Genomic DNA, 16,269 nt, shown 5'->3' with positions numbered 1-16,269 from the left:
GACAAACACCTGCTGTATCGTCCATATACCCGTCTTCAATTATATAGAATAATCCAATTTGTCATAGTAATACCTATTATGCCATAGAAAATATGTGTTCAGGCGTGCACTTCTGAGTCCGGGAGTGGGACATGTATGTCGGATATCCTAGAGTGACATCCTGGTAAGAGCTTAATTCATTCTCCCTTTGTCAGATCTTCACCTGAAGCTAAGTCGATTGCATTGCGTATTGCGGAAATATTGTTGTGGTTTCAAACAGTCAGTCGACGATCACTACTTATGACCTTTTTTTAGCCAGTAAAAACAAATCAATCCCGATATAATATCGATTCCTTTGGACTTAAGAAGACGTAGATCAGTCAAGCCAGCGAAGTGCCACATGGCTTGATGCAAATTGAACACAAATCCGGCTAAGCCGGTACGTCGACTAATCAACTAAACTTATTCCCCAACTCTCCGCTGCCGGGAGACTGCCTATATAGAGTTCTCGGGTGCAGTTAATGGGTCTTGCGAACAGGTTTAAAAAACAAGCACACCTACATACCCGTGGTGCATGCGCAGCTGTCAGATAAACTGTTGAACTATTGCCATAATCCACCGGCACTTGAGAGCCGTCACACTTTTACTTTGTAATTGTCGTGGCGCGCGTTGAGGCTCGCTTCCTTCTCGGGTTTTCCCCGAGTTGCATGACCCTAGTCTAACAATGAGCGTTGTTTGGTAAATTATTTACTCCAAATTCATATCCTACGGTCGGTCAACCCTTAGGCGTCCAGTTCCTAGACCATTAGTCCCCAGGTCCTTTGGCCAGTCGCATCCTATTACAATCATGTGGACATATGGTGACGTTGGATGGTTTGGCTAGGTTAATAGCGAGAAGTATGGTGAAAGGACAACTCAATGTCTCTGGCTAGACGTCTTGAGACCTTGTATTATTATGCCCATTGCCTTCAGTAGCGATCAAGGATAGACGGATAACGGATAAGGCAATATTGTTTAGTCATATCAATGGATATATCCACGGATCTCAGAGGCGGGGGGGGGATAAACTGAGGCCACTTCACTCGGAACCCTAAGTCCATTCGAGTTTAGAAATGTAGTCGAACTGCGATCGATTTCCTGCTGCGGAAACCCTTGTTCAGGGTTAGAATAACAAAACCGGATTTAACGTATTACATGCAATCTAATTTCACAACGTATATAATTTAGTCGTCTAGGACAAGTACAGCGGCGTCGATGTCGTCCTACTGCCGCTCTTTTGTCTGCCACCAAACGAATGCCCACATAACCATTACATTGGCTTTCAAAGTGAAGTGGAGTTGAAGTCGACTTGAGTGCACAAGTGGACTTCGACTCGATATGACTTAGCCAATATCCATGGATAGGACTAACAAATATAAATACGCAAAGTAATAATATTGAGATAGTTTAAATGAGTTGTGAAATATTCATTCACTGGGAACGGCCACAATGATCCCGAGTCTTGTTCAGTCGCTGGTTGTGATTACCCTGTGATGCGTGCGTGATACCTGGAAGAGGCCTAAACTAGTCCTTAAACAGGGTAATGTCGTCCTCATATCGTTCCTAAATCTGAAAAGGGCAAATATCAAAAATCTGCAAGCTTGCCGTCCAAATTCCATGCAACAGCTGCTATAGGTTGAAGTCTGGAGCCGAAGACAAGTCTCTTCTTAGCACCTTGCATCAGATGGTACAAATCATAGTAACAGTTCTAGCCAAATGCAATGAACTCGCTCATTTTGTTTAACGGCTATCAATCTAATGAGCTCAACTCCTTGGCCGTTATACCGCATCCCGATATAGACTGCCTCGTTGTAATCATAAATATCCTACAGCCTATCAAAATACCACATGCAGCACCAAATACGATAACGCATTCAACCGACTACACAATCTCCTCACTTCCTCGCCGGTTGAATTGAAGCTAGCACGTCCAGCGCCTTCTGGGCGCTGGATTGCAGTCCCTCACTCGTAGAATCCGTCAAAGACTTTGTGAACGTACGCTGCAACTGCGGTAAAAATGGGCGCAAGAATGAAGGGATCTTCGCCAACAATACTGCAAGTGTGTCTAATATCGCGATCTTGACTTCCGCCGGGAATCGCTCGCCGACAGTACGGATGAGTGGTCCGACAATCTGTGTGACAAACGGCCGGAGTACGTCCGATGGTGTGCGTTGCACAATGTACGCAATACCTCTTGCTGCGTGTTCGCGCTGGTCACTGTTGCCGTACATCAATCCTTGCGAAAAGATTGGCAAGATGGCGTTCGGTCCCTTTGGTAGAGCAAAACCAACCATATCCGTACCAGGTGATCCGACATTCTCGAGCTGCTTGCTTGTCGGGATCACGAGCTCCAATAGATCTTCCTTGTGAAGCTTGGTCAACAAGATAGACAGACATTTCCACGCGCTCATGACCACCTCGTGAGCACTATCATCGAGCGATGCAAGACCACGCGTAACCCACTGCTGCGCGTACTCGGCGTAATCGTCAACATCCCCAGACTCGAAATACGTCGCCACATGGTCGAACGCGAGCGAGCACTTCTTCGGGGACTCATCTTCAACGAGTTCAATGAAAATGTCCATTAAGAGCTCGACCCCTTCCTCGTCGTCTATAGAACCAACGATAGTGTCAATAGCCTTGTTCACGTCTTCGTCCGCGTCCTCGTCGTCCGATTCAAGCAATGTGTCAAACAACGCCTCAATGATTTTCTGCAAATGCTCGTACAGCGCCGACCCAGCCACTTCAGCGAGCGAGCCTAACGCACGCGCATTGAACGCCGTAACGTGACCCTTTAAAAGCACAGGAATCAACACGGGGAATATCACATGCGACTTCATCGACATGATCTCCTTGAACGCCGCCAGAGCGTACTCCGACTGTCCCGCTGTCTGCAGTAAATTCAACAAATGCGGCAAAATCTGGTTGACGGCCGCGTCGCCAAAAATCTCATGTAGAGTATCAAACGTGTGCGCAGCCGCTTCCCGGACGTTCGCGTCAGGGTCAACAAGCGCGCTGCGAACAAACGCCATAAGCGCGCTTTCATGAGACTCAAGAATCTCCGTCGGCGTGGCTTCGATGAGCTCAGATAGCGCAACACAGATACCCTGCTTTGCATCCGGATCGTTCGAGTACAACCCGCTATCGATAGTAGGCAAAAACTGAGTGAGTAAACTCTCGCCAAATCTGCGGACCAAGTCTGATAGCGTCTGAGACGCGTTCTCGCGCTGATCTTCGTCGGGACTAGACAGCCTGCGGATGATAAGCTGGGACAAGACAGGCAATATATCCTTGACCGTGCGCGGTGTGTTGGGTACCAACGACTTCCAGACATCAACAGCCGCGTTTCTGACGACGGCCGTGACGTCCGAGCGGCAGACATATAATGCTGCCAAAATCCGGTCGCGCCGCTCCTGGCCGAGAATTTCCATAAGACTGCTGTGCACTTCACCGCTTACTGATTCTTCCTCTTCGTCCTCGGGCTGCGTTGATTTGCTGCTGATACCTGTGATCTGGAACAAGAGGTCGCCGGTAAGCTCGATCGAGGACAGTCGAATTCTATAATTCTCGTCTGAAAGACCACGTTCAAGCTCCGGAAGTAACAAATCCACTAATCACCGTAAGTAACATCGAAAATAGACCACTACAAAACTATATCGCACCTGAACGAGTCGCGTAGTTCTTTACCATCAGTCGGCCCGCTCTCAAAGACGTATCTCTAATCGGCTCCACATCGTCCGCAAGGCCAGCCAAGATCGGGGGAATAACTCTGGCTAGGTAGGGACTAAAGTTATTACCAAACGCTGCCGGCAAGAAAATCATCAAATTCATAAACGACTCCCGAATATTCGCCTTCGGACTCGACACGTTCTTAAGAACCGCAGGCAACAATTCTTCCAATTTCCGCACTCCAAGACCAGATACTACTTCACTCAGTGCTTGTGCGGCACCGAGACGGTCGCCTTCGTTGTCGTCTGCGCGGAGCATGTTAAGGAGTTTGGGAATCAGGTCTGGCATTTGCTCCTCACCAAGTTTCTCGATCAGGGAGCCTAGTGCCCTACTGGCCGTCGCACGTGTCGCTGGAACAGGATCAACCATAGAGATCTCGAGTTCAGCAACTATTGAGTCGAGATATGGGACAAGATCCTTTGAATCAGTTAATGACGCCATGTTACCGACAATCTGGCATGCCTTTCTCTTTGTCGACGCAGAGCGTTCGCGAAGGCCACGGTGCAGGATGTAGATAATCTATAGGATTAGACACTATTCTCCAATCAGAAAATATAATAGAACTTACCAAAGCTAACGACGGTGCATCAATATAATGCACAAACGGTGTCTTCAACAGCAACTCCAAGACCTCATCGACATACTTAGTAGGATCACTGATAGCCTTCAACAAAGCTGGCACCAAGTTCTGAATCTCCGGATTGCTTATGACTTCGCCAAAACGCTGCAAACTCAAACTGGCGGCCTTGCGAACCTCCTTGTGAGTGTCGTTCAAAGCACCGACAATTTCCGGGATAATCGCTGACAAAGACTCGGAGAGTTGTCGCGGATCTAGATATGCCATGGTACCGAGAAGCTCGACTGAACCTTTCTTCGAGCGCCACTGGGTCTGATTGAAGCTCTCGAGCGTGAGAGGAATGAGCTGTTTGATACCGTACGATGTCGTGTGCTTCATGATTTCCTTCGCAGCATCTGCCGTAGCTTCTCGCACTTCTGGTGACGAATCGCCGAGCGACGACAGCAATAACGGCAAAATCTCGATAACGTACGGCTCAAAATAGCGACGCAAGCTCATCGACAGGGTCTCAAACGCAAACTGCACGCCCTGACGTTTCTTAGCATCTTTCTTGTCTTCCAGCGCGATGGTGAGTAATCGAATGATATCGTATTCTGCCAATCCCGAAATACCAATGCCCTTGACAATACCAGCAATACCGAACGCTGCCCCTCGTCGTTCAGAATACTTATTGGCTCCAAAGAGCTGTTTCATAAGCCTCTCGACATATTCGCCGACATTAGCCCTTTCCACCCGCGTGATCAAGGGTGGCAAACTCTCGGAAACAGCAAACTGGACATTCTCCGATGGTGCCTTCAAGGTAGTAAGTAACCTGTCAATAATCGCGGGCAATCTCGTATCGTCATCCAAATGTCGTGCCAGTGTTCCGTACAAAATAATGGCGCATTCCTTTATTCTATCCTGCACTTCAGATCCGGTGTGTTTGGCACTCAAGCACGTTTCCAGCATCGGCATGAGAGAGTCGACTTCGTTCTTTGCGTGCAGATTCAAAATCAGAACACCGGCCTCCTGCATTTGCTGTCTGACATTGGCGTCCTTGTCACCGAGTGGGCCGTCATCTATCAAAAATTTAACAAAATTAGATAACTCGCTTTCCGGGAAAGGACGTGCAATTTGCTTAATCGTAGCTGCAATTCCACTTCGGACTTCCCATGGATCTTTCTGCTCGAGCGATGACTTCACCACCATACCGAACTCATCATAAATTGTCGCGGGGGGCTTCGCCCTCTCTCGATAATGTTCCATGATAGCTTGTAAGAAGTCATGAAACAGCGTCGGTTTATCGGACATCTCTTGTTCCAACGCATCTGCAATGGCACGGGATGTCGCACTGCGAATTTGTGGGTCCAAATTTTCGAGGTACGGAAGCATTTTGACAGGTGTGTCTTCGTCAATGTCAAGCTCGTTTTCGTCCCAGATCGAATTCGCGACCTTTGCGTTCAGTTCGTTCTCGTCATGGCAGGCGATCCACAATTCATTGGAATAGCCAATATGAGAGATCTCAAATTCAGTCTGCCACAAGTATCAGTATCTCACAGTCCTGAATATTATGCAGAACGATAGCTCACATCAATTCCTTCCAAAACCGCGGCACGCACAAAACCGTCGCCTGAGATTGTAGCCGCTAGTAGTATATCTAACTCCTTGTCCGTAACATTCATCGCCATACTCTGACATATTCCCAACAAACACTCCTTGGCACCTTTATTTCTCGCCGGGTAGGCAGTCATTAGCGAAATGACACCGTTCAACACTTCGAGCCGAGGCACAGACTTGTTGGCAACTACGAAATCAGAAGCGCACTCAGTGTATAATCCTGGAAAACTTACAGATCTCAGTGTGGAGATTCAAGATCTCGATAGCAAGCATGAGCTGCTCGTCCTTCTCTTCCGCATTCGAGCAATCGATCCCCATGTTCACAAAGACCAGTAAAATTAACGGAAGAGCATATATCAAAGAGATCGCATCAAGTGGGATTTGCTCCGACAAGAATCGCAGTCGGTAAAGAATACGAGTGACGAGCTCTCGCAGTGACTCCTCGGCTAGACTTTCAGGCACATCATTGACACCAATAGCGCGTAGTAAGGCAACCCCGATAAATTTTCTTAGTGGGCCAAGACGCGCGTTCAACTTATCTGTGAGCTCTAGGAACGTGTTGACGCCCAAAGATCCCAGAATTAGCGAAATATTCTTTTGAAGAACAGCAATTAAACTCTCTGTGGCAGGGGGAAACCAAACTTCGGGTCCGTTATTTGTGCCGGCACACAAGAAATGAATCAACTTGACGCCTCGACGAACATGTAAGTATGTAGCCTGCACGCGTTCCCGAATCGCCTTCTCTTTCGCGAGCTGTTCGTTAACTTTAGCATGTTCGTCTTTTGTCAATTTCCTCTGCATCGGTGTGGCCTTCTTTGCTAACTCTGCTCGAACTTCAGCCTCCCATTTAAGATTCGCGTAGTCCTTTGCGTTCTTGTTAACGGCGTATTTATCGCTATTCTTGCTGAGGATGTCAATGCATATTTCTCCGTCAGGAGTATGCCATATCCGAACGTCTTCATCCGTGATGCTGTCCAGTCTCGACGCGTTAAGGTCCTCGATGAACATATCCCGCAAGAACGGTGCAACTATATCCGGACTCACAAATGCGAGAGTCGCGGCAGCTCGCATTGTAGCGTCTAATGTATATTCACTCTGTCCGTCATTTGCGGCCGAAGTAGTGATAACTGCTCGCAGCTCGCGTGCCTTCGCAGTAACCAGTTCCCCTGGATCAACTGTCACTCGCTGGCACAACGTAATCCAATCCTGCGCGCTCTCGAGTAAGCGATGGTGCGTAAGAACAACCATCTCGACAAGCTGGTCTTGAAGAACTTCTATAGGGACCTGGGGGTTCATAGGAGTAATTGTCTGCAGCACAATTCTCAATCTTCTCAAGGCCGATAGTGAGATTGCAGGCGACTGTTCTTTCGCTGATGGGTCTTCCAACTGCGTGATCCACCGCCACAATGCTGAAATGACAATGTTGCTGATGACACCGGGACGACCAGAATATGACTCTGACAATAGTGACGTAGCTTGTAATCTGACGCGAGAATCAACCGTTGAAGATGTGACGAAATATACGAACGCAAGTGCCCATGCTGTGCCACTGTCTTTATTCGCTTCTACATCCGATGCAGTTGCTCTCAGAGCTCTAATGGCCCAAAGTTGTTCCTCAGAGCTAGTAAGTTTGGTGTAGATTCGATCAAATAGCAAAAACGACGGCTTTGGTGTAATTGTGAGCACCGTATCTATAACCTTTGTCCTTGCCACTAAGTGGTCAATGGCAGCGTCTTTCAGACCAACCAGAGACTTGGATATGGCTGTGAAAATGTAGCCAGCAACAATAATCTTGCTTTGAACTGCAGCAGTGGGATTTGCATTGACTTCTTTCCAGGAATCGAGAAGTCTAGGTATCATCTCTTTGAGGAAATTAATTACCGCCGCAGAAGGGCTCCTGCTAACAAACAGCACAAATTCACCAAGGGACATTATCCAAAATCGGCGAAGGTTCGCTCGTTTATCTGCGAGTCCCTTAACTATACTATCAAGAACGACGTTGTCAATCACCATATCAGAGTAGAGGGCGGTTCTAATATGATAAAATATTGTCGTCACAATCATACGCATCGCAAGCTCGTTCATTTCCTTCGACGCAAGTGCGACCAAGCCAGAAGGAATAGATTGCGAGAGCGCAATAGAGCGAGGTAGTGACATCAAGGCCTGTCCATACATTGCCCGCTGCTCTGGTACTGTCACCTTTGACATCTTCAATGGCGTCAGCAGCTCGTTTGCAATCTTTGGAGTAATTTCTTCGTCAGAGCATTTCTCCAATAATGCCGACAATGTCTGTGCACTGTGCTCGCGGACAACATCTTTAGATGACTTCAGCGCTAACAAAAGTGGGTTGAGGAGATGGTTGAGGACCGCTGCGGAACAGTCGACTGACGAAGGGATCGATTTGACCAGTTGCAAGCTGACGGGCCCCAGTACAGCCTCAGGCGCACGTAAAATCGCTCGCTCTAATGGTGCCGCAAGTTCATTATTAAGATCACCCTTGGTCAAGAATTCCTCGAAGAAATAGTTAATCGCTCGGGCATTATGTGGACTAACAGCAGTCTTGGACCCCAGAATCTCTCGTACGTAGAAGGCGTAAATCTCCGAGCGTCGGTCCTGAACTATCTTGTATGCCTGTTGATTGACCTTCAACTCGGCAACCACGCTTGCCAGAATGCCAATCAACGACGCATTGATCACTGTGGCCGTCTTTGACGCAAGAAGATCCAAGTATTTACTGCACCAGTCTTCAACTGTCGTCAATACTGATACCAATGCCGTCTTGGTGCTCTTCTGCGCCGCCCTAGTAAGCCTCCATTTCTTATCTGATGCTGAAGAGAGACCCTCGTCCAAGCATAATGCTTGGATGGCGACGAGATCTGGAAACCATTTCTTGTAAATCGATAGGTCGTCCTTGTACTTGCACAGGATATCGATAACCTCGTTCGCCCACTCGAGGAGGACAAAATAATCGGCGGCAGCCATACCCTTCTTCGCTGACTCGCGCTTCAGCGCTGGCACGAACAAATCGGTTACAGTTGCGGGATCTGATTCTAGCAAGGCCCTCAATGTATGCATAACGACCATTCTTGAGGCATGATCTTCGTATAATAAGTACGTCGAGAAAAGAAGGTGTAGGATCAACGGCAAATCCGACGCAACCTCTGTTCGGTGGAATTAGTAGTTGACTTAGAAACAGTGAGATAGATCGCATACCATTAGCTTCTGCAGCCGACGCAATTGCAGTAAACAATTGGGCCCGCTTCTTTGTAGACGAGGAAAGCGCCTCGGTTAATGCAACGGACCGGAGGTCCTTCCATGATTCTCCGGTCGCGCTGTCCATCTATGAACAGTTGATTATCGATGACGTATGGCTGGCGATCCACTAGAAAACGTATATTCTATAAAATCTATGACCTAGATGTAAATTTATAGTCCTTCTAGATAATCGAAAGCGATATCTAGGTACGTTGCTCCTCTACTTATTCTATTAGTGCTGCACTCTCTACAGGACTTAGACACTCAGTCCTCAATTCACCTTCGGTACTTTGCCTGGACCCAAAATTTTCTTCGAGGACCATAGTTAAACTTTCTATGCAACCACAGCAAGGATTGCTCATTCACGCCGGTAACGTCAACCAAGCGCGTCAGATGCGGCACTAACGCAAGGGGCGTATGACTCTTCCTTGCCGATTAAAAGCTAGCTGTGATGAATTTGTCTCCTGTTCTTTTCTTCAATCAACTAAACCAATCGATGATGTAAGTGTTCAGTTATCCGTTTTCAGCTCTCGGGGAATTATATCTACCCGCCTTTCCTTGTGATCTGTTCTTCTAGTCACTTTGATGGATGGGTGGTTTGAATTCTCTGGGCGATGTGGATAGTGCCGGCACAATCACCACCCTAGCGGCACAATTGTTACTGAGATTGCATAAGTTGAAGCATGTGGGCTGGGATTGTGTATCAAGTTGTTAAAAGTTTGGACAAGAACGAATATGCAATGCTATTATGACCGTATAACTGGCGCAGTTCGTGGATGTTAATCCGCCCTAGAGACAAAGATGCGATTATTTATTGCGATGGAGTTCACCGTTTCTCGATAGTAAACTACATCAAGACATACTTTCAAATTATATACAATTTTTTTGCGTAGCAGAAACAAAAGTATATTATGTCAAACCCCACCCCAAGCACTCATTAATCTGCTCCCCATTTTATTTTCCTCAATATGCATCAAATCCGAGTCCTCTAGTCCGAAAATACTCCCGTAGCCAGGAAAGAATACAATAGGCCGTAAACAAATGTCCGTCGGCAGGACCATCTAAAAAATGCAAAACTAGATTCAAATAGCAAACACGATGCGTCTCCTTGATCGCCTCAACAATTAAAACAAACATTTAGAGCAAAACGCATTCATAGAGAACCCACAAAGAGCGATTGCATGAATCCTCCATCATATTCATAGAAGAATGGGTCGTAAGATGTAGTGGAAGTCCTACTAAATCGGCTGAGCTGATGGATTATATGGGATAGGTGAATTCCTTGAAAAATGAGAGAAGCTCGGCAAAAATGTTTAGTAAGTAGCAGCACCACCGCTATTAATCAGGTCAATCTCATCGGTATCCAAGCCAATATATCTGTACCGTGGTGGAAGCTCATTCCGAGAGAAATGCTCACCGGGAGCAGCTGCAATAGGGCCCTTGCGGATAGCCGAGGTTGACAGCGGGCCATATTGCTGTGCTCGGAGACGGTACTGCATGAAAGAAACAGGAAGTTCGCCGTGAGGATCCTGAGAATGCACTCGAGGAGTATGGTCCACGTGTTCTGGTAAGGCCTGTTAGCAAAATACAGTAATAGAAAATGGTTCGTTGGAATGAACGGGATAATTGACTGAATTTCCGAACTTTTCCGACAATTCCGCAAATTAATAGACGATATTAACTGAAAATTATTCACAAATACTGACAGCTGACATAGACACAAATACCACATCTCCAGTCGACTAGTTCTCAAAAATCCAAACTACTCTAAATGCAGGACTTACCGGGATACACACGTTTGCCGAGGAAATGAATTAGAGGGGTACGTCGAGCAATCAATGAAACGCGCATTACGATTTTTGTGTGACTTTCTCAGACGTGGGAATACAGGTTTCCGTATATTATGCAGTCAGTCCTATTGCTATTGTATTGGCGGGAGAAGCGGTGAGGAAAATATATATGACTGCTTACTTGGAGAGCGGAGAGAAAACAATTTAAACAAGTTGGAACGCGCTCACAAGCCAAACCAAGCTGACCAACCGATGCGGTGATCCGACGCGGCCAGTTCTTTATGTCCAGTTCCAGGGTTAGGCGACCCCCGCACAAAAGGCGGTTCAATCAAACCAGCCTCTTACGTCATCAACTGTTCCGGCGCAAAGAGCAAAAATTTTTTCGCGCGTGCAACAATTCTGTATCTTATGAATCGTAATCTTTAGCCGCATTATCAATCTGCTGTTCGTGTCTCATCTATCTCTCGCAATAATCTTTTGCATTCTGTGGTTGGCGCGTATATCGTTCATCACGACACAACCGGGATAATTCGCAAATTGAAGCTTAGGCTCTCGCTGCCGGCGCTCAGCAGTCTGCGCCCATGGAAATTAGTTAAATTTTTGTGTAGTCCACACTTTCCTGATCAAAATCGTTTCAGCAAGCTTATTTGCTGTGATCTTAATGCCTGACTGACGTGAATTGGGGTATTTTCGAGCATATCCGATTGCCTCACATCACGGCGATATGTACTAAGTTAATCATGGGCCCCAGTAGGCTGCATCAGGCATTGTCTTCGCCATCTGTGTCGGGAGCTGACCTGCATCTTCAGAACAGTGATGGCAAGCTTCAAGGAGCGTCATTCGGCAGCAGGCTGACATGAATGCTAATGTACGCCTCACAACCGCTCGAATCTGCTCAGATATTCCTACAGGCGCCCCTTTGGTGTTTGCGGTGCAGCGGCTCATCCTGCGGCGTCTTATGATTGATCCGATTTTGACCTGTGCTCGATATGAATGAGCGCCTTGGCATTATCATTGAGATACGCACACTGCATTGCCGTCTGAATAATCATTCGCTGGCTTGCGTCCAAGTCCTCGTCGTGGTTGTCTTTCTCCGCTCGGCAGACACTGTAGAGAACAAACTATATATTGCTACTACTAGTCCCATTGTAAAATGCCATAAACGTGCTGCTTTGAGAGGTCATGAGTAAGATGTTTCAAATCTCTCTGCAACTATTTTGCGCAAGGGAACGTCTTTATAATGCTTTCTCTGGGCTACGGACCCTGTTGTGAATCATGCGGCTGCATGCATAATTGTTGATCCAGGGGATATTGACCCTACGAAGACAGGATTTATAGCGTGCTTGTCATTTAGCACGTCATGCCAAATTTATACCACTGGCATACATTTTGATGTCTAGCTCGGGCCGCTATAAGTGCGATTTTCACCCCGGGCTATATAGGACACGACGCCCCCAAACGATGCTAGATGCAACAAATGTAGAGAAACGCGTGTTGACACAAGAACCATTGAGTGCCACATAAGATATATAGTTCCTGCAGATGATATTATGCCAAAAAAAATTCTTTTGCCTACGTCCCAGGCAACAGTAGAAACAATCTTGCACCTCGCATACTGACTTCTTTGAATCATGTATGGGATTATTGCTTTTCATGGTCAGGTCTTGTGACGTTGCTCAGAGGAGGATGTGCTGACGCCATGAAATTAACGTTTTCATCCCAACAAATGGAGATCGCACATCACTCAAGTGACTGTCAAAATCAGCATCTTGCGCAAGAGCACTAAGCCCATATCAACGCAGCGCACTACCTTGGACTTATAACAATACAGGATATATCTTCAGAAACATATATAATTTGTTCACTATAAATGCGCCAAAGGTGAGACCCACTGGTCGACCGAGTCTGCTCCGTCAACTACAGATAACTTACATGTGGAGACATTTCTACGATAATCAATCGAAGCTCTTCTTCCGAGACAATAGAGGGACGTTTTTTCACTTCGCGTGCCTCGACAGAGTTAGCATACGAGGATCATCCTCTTGCTTGGAAACTAAATGTCAACTCGCAAGGAAAATGCCGTGTTTAAACTAGTCGTGCTCGGGGATGGCGGTGTGGGCAAGACCGCGCTTACAATACAGGTATTTCAGCCATGGTTTACTCGCATGTATGCTATTTTATTTGATGTGTTAAATACTAACTGTTATCAGTTATGTCTGAATCATTTTGTGGAAACATACGATCCGACCATAGAAGATTCATACCGGAAGCAGATCATAATCGACCATCAGAGTTGTATAGTTGAAATTCTAGACACAGCAGGACAAGAAGAATATAATGCATTGAGGGATCAGTGGATACGGTAAGATCTCAGTGTCGGTTCCAATTTCCGATACATTGTCTCAGGCTAATGGACTGTCCACACAGAGACGGCGAAGGATTCGTCTTCGTATACTCCATAACCTCTCGAACGTCATACAATCGGATTCTGATGTTCGTCCAACAGGTTGAACGCATCAAGGGCACGTCAGTTCCAATGATCTTAATAGGGAACAAGTCGGATAAAGTCACAGAACGGGAGATCACTTCTCAAGAAGGCGCCGCGCTTGCTAAACAGCTTGGATGCGACTTTTTCGAGGTATCAGCAAAGAACAACATTAACCTTGAACGCGCTTTTTTTGGGGGGATTAGATGTGTTAGAAGGTACAGACAGGATGCTGCCGAGGGGATCGTTCCTGGTCCGCGAAGCCTTTCGTTAACAAATAGTGGGGGCAAAGGGATCCCGAGTGTGGCCTCGAGGAAATCAGCAGGCGGTGGCTTGAAGAAGGGTAAGGATAAGAAACGGGATGCCTGTACGATTATGTGACGGAACAAGAGAATGTAATTGGTGCTATGCGATGTCACTACTGTAACAGCAGTGACCAAATCACTGTTGTTCCGATAGCAGCGTTGTTATTCATATGTAGAAATTCAAGTTGTGTACACATTATAGTTATACAATATTTAGTATACAAATTTATGCCCACTGTAACCGCCATAATAATACATAATCAAACCCAAGAAGCCCGTTCATTTTTCCCCAAAGACGCCAGTTATGTTCTAAACAACAGCTAATCTTGTAGCATTACCTTACCCCACGTCCCTAATAGTTCTCCTCTTAAAAACCCGTTCTTCAACGCGTCTGTAGCGGCAGGTCGTTTGCGATAATCTACGGCGAGAAGACTTAGAAGGAATTTCGCAAGATCGCTGCGTCTGGGATCGTTAAGAAGCAGAACAGCCTTCGGGGTGTCCGCTGTCTCGGACTTTGCATCCTCTACTTTATTAACAATGTCAGCATTCTCTTCTTCATTTTCCTCCTTTTTTTCCTTCGGCACTGCCACAATTATTTCTTCTTGAATATCCATCGTATCGTCCTTCCCATTCGTCTTTGACACAACAGTCGTTGTATTGGTAAACAATGACTTCCCAAAAGGTGACGAACGCGACGAAGATGATCGTGGAGGAGATGACGACCGCAGCCGTAATTGGGGACTGGGGGACTCCGACAACATTTCTGCGGTTAAATGGATTCGCGGTCGGACATCCTTTGGCGTTGGAGTCATTGGAATCCGAGTCGAGTATTTGGGAGTCGCGGGTGACAAGGATGAAGAACTCTTTCGATGCACGTTATCAGGAGTCATGGAAATCGAATGTTTCCGTTTTCGACGAACGTAGTCTCGAATGATACTATCAGCTGTCCTCCTTCGCCTCCTTTCCGAGCTTCGGATGTACTTCTCTTGCTTCGGAGGAGGCGATGGAGTGAAAAAGTTCTTCTCTTCCATGTCCACACAGGTTGGACCTCTCAACTCGGTTTCAAGTTTAATTTCTGTTTTGTTCTCCACTTTAGGCTGAGGCGAAAAGGAGGTCCGATTATCGCCAAATTCTTCCAGCCAAGATGAGGCCGACTGCCGATAGCATTCTAAACTTCCAAACCAGTGTTTTACGACTGTTATAATCTCAATCCTCGAACCTCCCGTGACTATCTTGCCATCACTTGCTTGCAGTCCGGCAGCTTCATCACCAGCCAACAACAGCTCCAACAGAATAACACCTACACTCCAGATATCGATCCTCGCATCAAACATTGTATCTCCGAGTAAGACTTCAGGAGCTCGGTACCCAACAGACTGAATATCGAAATTATCATGATACGCAGCAGTATCGGCTTGACGCGTCGCATTACCGAGATCAATGATTTTAATCTTCTGCCTGCTGTGATCCGGAGACCGAGGCAGCACGTACATAATATTCTCCGGCTTTAAGTCTGCGTGAATCCAGCCTTGCGAATGAAGTTCCTGCATCCCAGAAAGCAACTGCACCGCGATTTTCGCCAAAGTGTGGATTCGGTCTGGACATGCTAGTGAGAAATGGCCAATATTGTGACGACATACAGGCAATGCAACAGGCTGTGATGCATCGAGACATTCGAGAACTAGATGCATACATCCCCCATCGTAAAATGAGGATACAAATTCCACAAAGTGTTGTGATCGAAGTTTACGTAGGTCGGACAATAACAGAGCCTCGTGTGACCCTATATGTGAATATTCCCTGGCTAATTTTTTTATTGCTACTCGCTTAAGAGGATCGGTTGTGGAGAACATATCGTCTGCTAAAATTGTGGTTGCGAATGCGCCATTCCCAAGTTGCGTCAATGGTCGATATCGCTGGACAAGCAAATCAGGCGACTGGGAAAATGGTGATGGCGTTTCCGACGGAGATAATAAATTCACAGCTAAGAATAAATAAGCCCTAATTCCCTGTTCTGCAAATATAAAAATTATCATACAGTTCTCTGCTTTCACTTTGTCGTCGGATCCTAGTAAATTTGGATCAACTTCATCGCGATTCGCTTTCATTCGCGTCACGCGTGGTGCTTCTAACTTGTCGCGAATGCTACCCTTTCCACCAGGAGGGACTCGCTTGAATTGTGCAGATCGCGTCACCACAGAAGAAGAAGATTCGTGCTGTCGAACATTGGCATATAAGCGTGCTAACCCCAGTGTTAATCGTGAGACCGGTCGCGGTGTCGAGTGATCGGGCGAAAGTAGAGGTGGGTCCATTGGTGCCACATTCAGGCCGACCTACATGCATTCATGCAGCGTACTGAATAAAAAGTTGTTAATAGATCTATACAGAGATATCAGATGCTGTTGCCAAATGCAACGGCAACGAGGAATATTTATGGCTTCAAAACAAATATTAATCTTTGGGACATAGTACATTTGAGCATTGCCGCGCGTGTTCATGATGTCTATGCTTTGA

General features: G+C 46.5%; 4 protein-coding genes across 4 annotated transcripts; 1 reads left to right on the top strand and 3 right to left on the bottom strand.

Annotated features, from left to right (window-relative positions):
* Positions 1–1,913: 1,913 nt before the first annotated feature.
* Positions 1,914–9,260, bottom strand: V1508DRAFT_398498 (armadillo-type protein; the record flags this gene model as incomplete). Its single annotated transcript, XM_066938210.1, has 6 exons — positions 1,914–3,628; positions 3,681–4,266; positions 4,316–5,836; positions 5,893–6,107; positions 6,154–9,081; positions 9,134–9,260. 6 exons carry the CDS (start codon positions 9,258–9,260, stop codon positions 1,914–1,916), a joined length of 7,092 nt encoding a protein of 2,363 aa, XP_066794785.1.
* Positions 9,261–10,400: 1,140 nt separating this feature from the next.
* On the bottom strand, positions 10,401–11,451 carry V1508DRAFT_181360 (uncharacterized protein). Its single transcript, XM_066936134.1, has 3 exons — positions 11,147–11,451; positions 10,972–11,090; positions 10,401–10,739 (listed from the first exon to the last, which is right to left on the bottom strand). The coding sequence occupies exons 2-3, from the start codon at positions 11,024–11,026 to the stop codon at positions 10,489–10,491; spliced, it is 306 nt and encodes a 101-aa protein (XP_066794784.1). The 5' UTR covers positions 11,027–11,090; positions 11,147–11,451; the 3' UTR covers positions 10,401–10,488.
* Positions 11,452–12,810: 1,359 nt separating this feature from the next.
* On the top strand, positions 12,811–13,953 carry V1508DRAFT_181349 (GTPase NRas precursor). The gene is made up of 3 exons (XM_066936133.1): positions 12,811–13,106; positions 13,176–13,327; positions 13,393–13,953. Exons 1-3 carry the CDS (start codon positions 13,023–13,025, stop codon positions 13,829–13,831), a joined length of 675 nt encoding a protein of 224 aa, XP_066794783.1. The 5' UTR covers positions 12,811–13,022; the 3' UTR covers positions 13,832–13,953.
* A 122-nt stretch (positions 13,954–14,075) lies between these two features.
* On the bottom strand, positions 14,076–16,067 carry V1508DRAFT_405178 (kinase-like domain-containing protein; the record flags this gene model as incomplete). Its single annotated transcript, XM_066938679.1, has 2 exons — positions 14,076–15,739; positions 15,794–16,067. 2 exons carry the CDS (start codon positions 16,065–16,067, stop codon positions 14,076–14,078), a joined length of 1,938 nt encoding a protein of 645 aa, XP_066794782.1.
* Positions 16,068–16,269: the final 202 nt, after the last annotated feature.

The sequence above is a fragment of the Lipomyces doorenjongii genome (genome assembly GCF_038497915.1).
Source record: "Lipomyces doorenjongii strain NRRL Y-27504 unplaced genomic scaffold V1508scaffold_38, whole genome shotgun sequence".
Classification (NCBI taxonomy): Eukaryota; Fungi; Ascomycota; class Lipomycetes; order Lipomycetales; family Lipomycetaceae; genus Lipomyces; species Lipomyces doorenjongii.
The sequence above is the reverse complement of the archived record's forward strand: the minus strand, read 5'-3'. Positions and strand labels throughout refer to the sequence as shown.

Coding starts and splice junctions, on each gene's coding strand:
- V1508DRAFT_181360 (XM_066936134.1), bottom strand. CDS start 11,026: ATGCGCGTTTCATTGATTGCTCGACGTACCCCTCTAATTCATTTCCTC. Junction 10,740..10,971: donor AATTCATTTCCTCGGCAAAC/GTGTGTATCCCG, acceptor AGGCCTTACCAG/AACACGTGGACCATACTCCT.
- V1508DRAFT_181349 (XM_066936133.1), top strand. CDS start 13,023: ATGTCAACTCGCAAGGAAAATGCCGTGTTTAAACTAGTCGTGCTCGGG. Junction 13,107..13,175: donor AGACCGCGCTTACAATACAG/GTATTTCAGCCA, acceptor AACTGTTATCAG/TTATGTCTGAATCATTTTGT. Junction 13,328..13,392: donor TTGAGGGATCAGTGGATACG/GTAAGATCTCAG, acceptor CTGTCCACACAG/AGACGGCGAAGGATTCGTCT.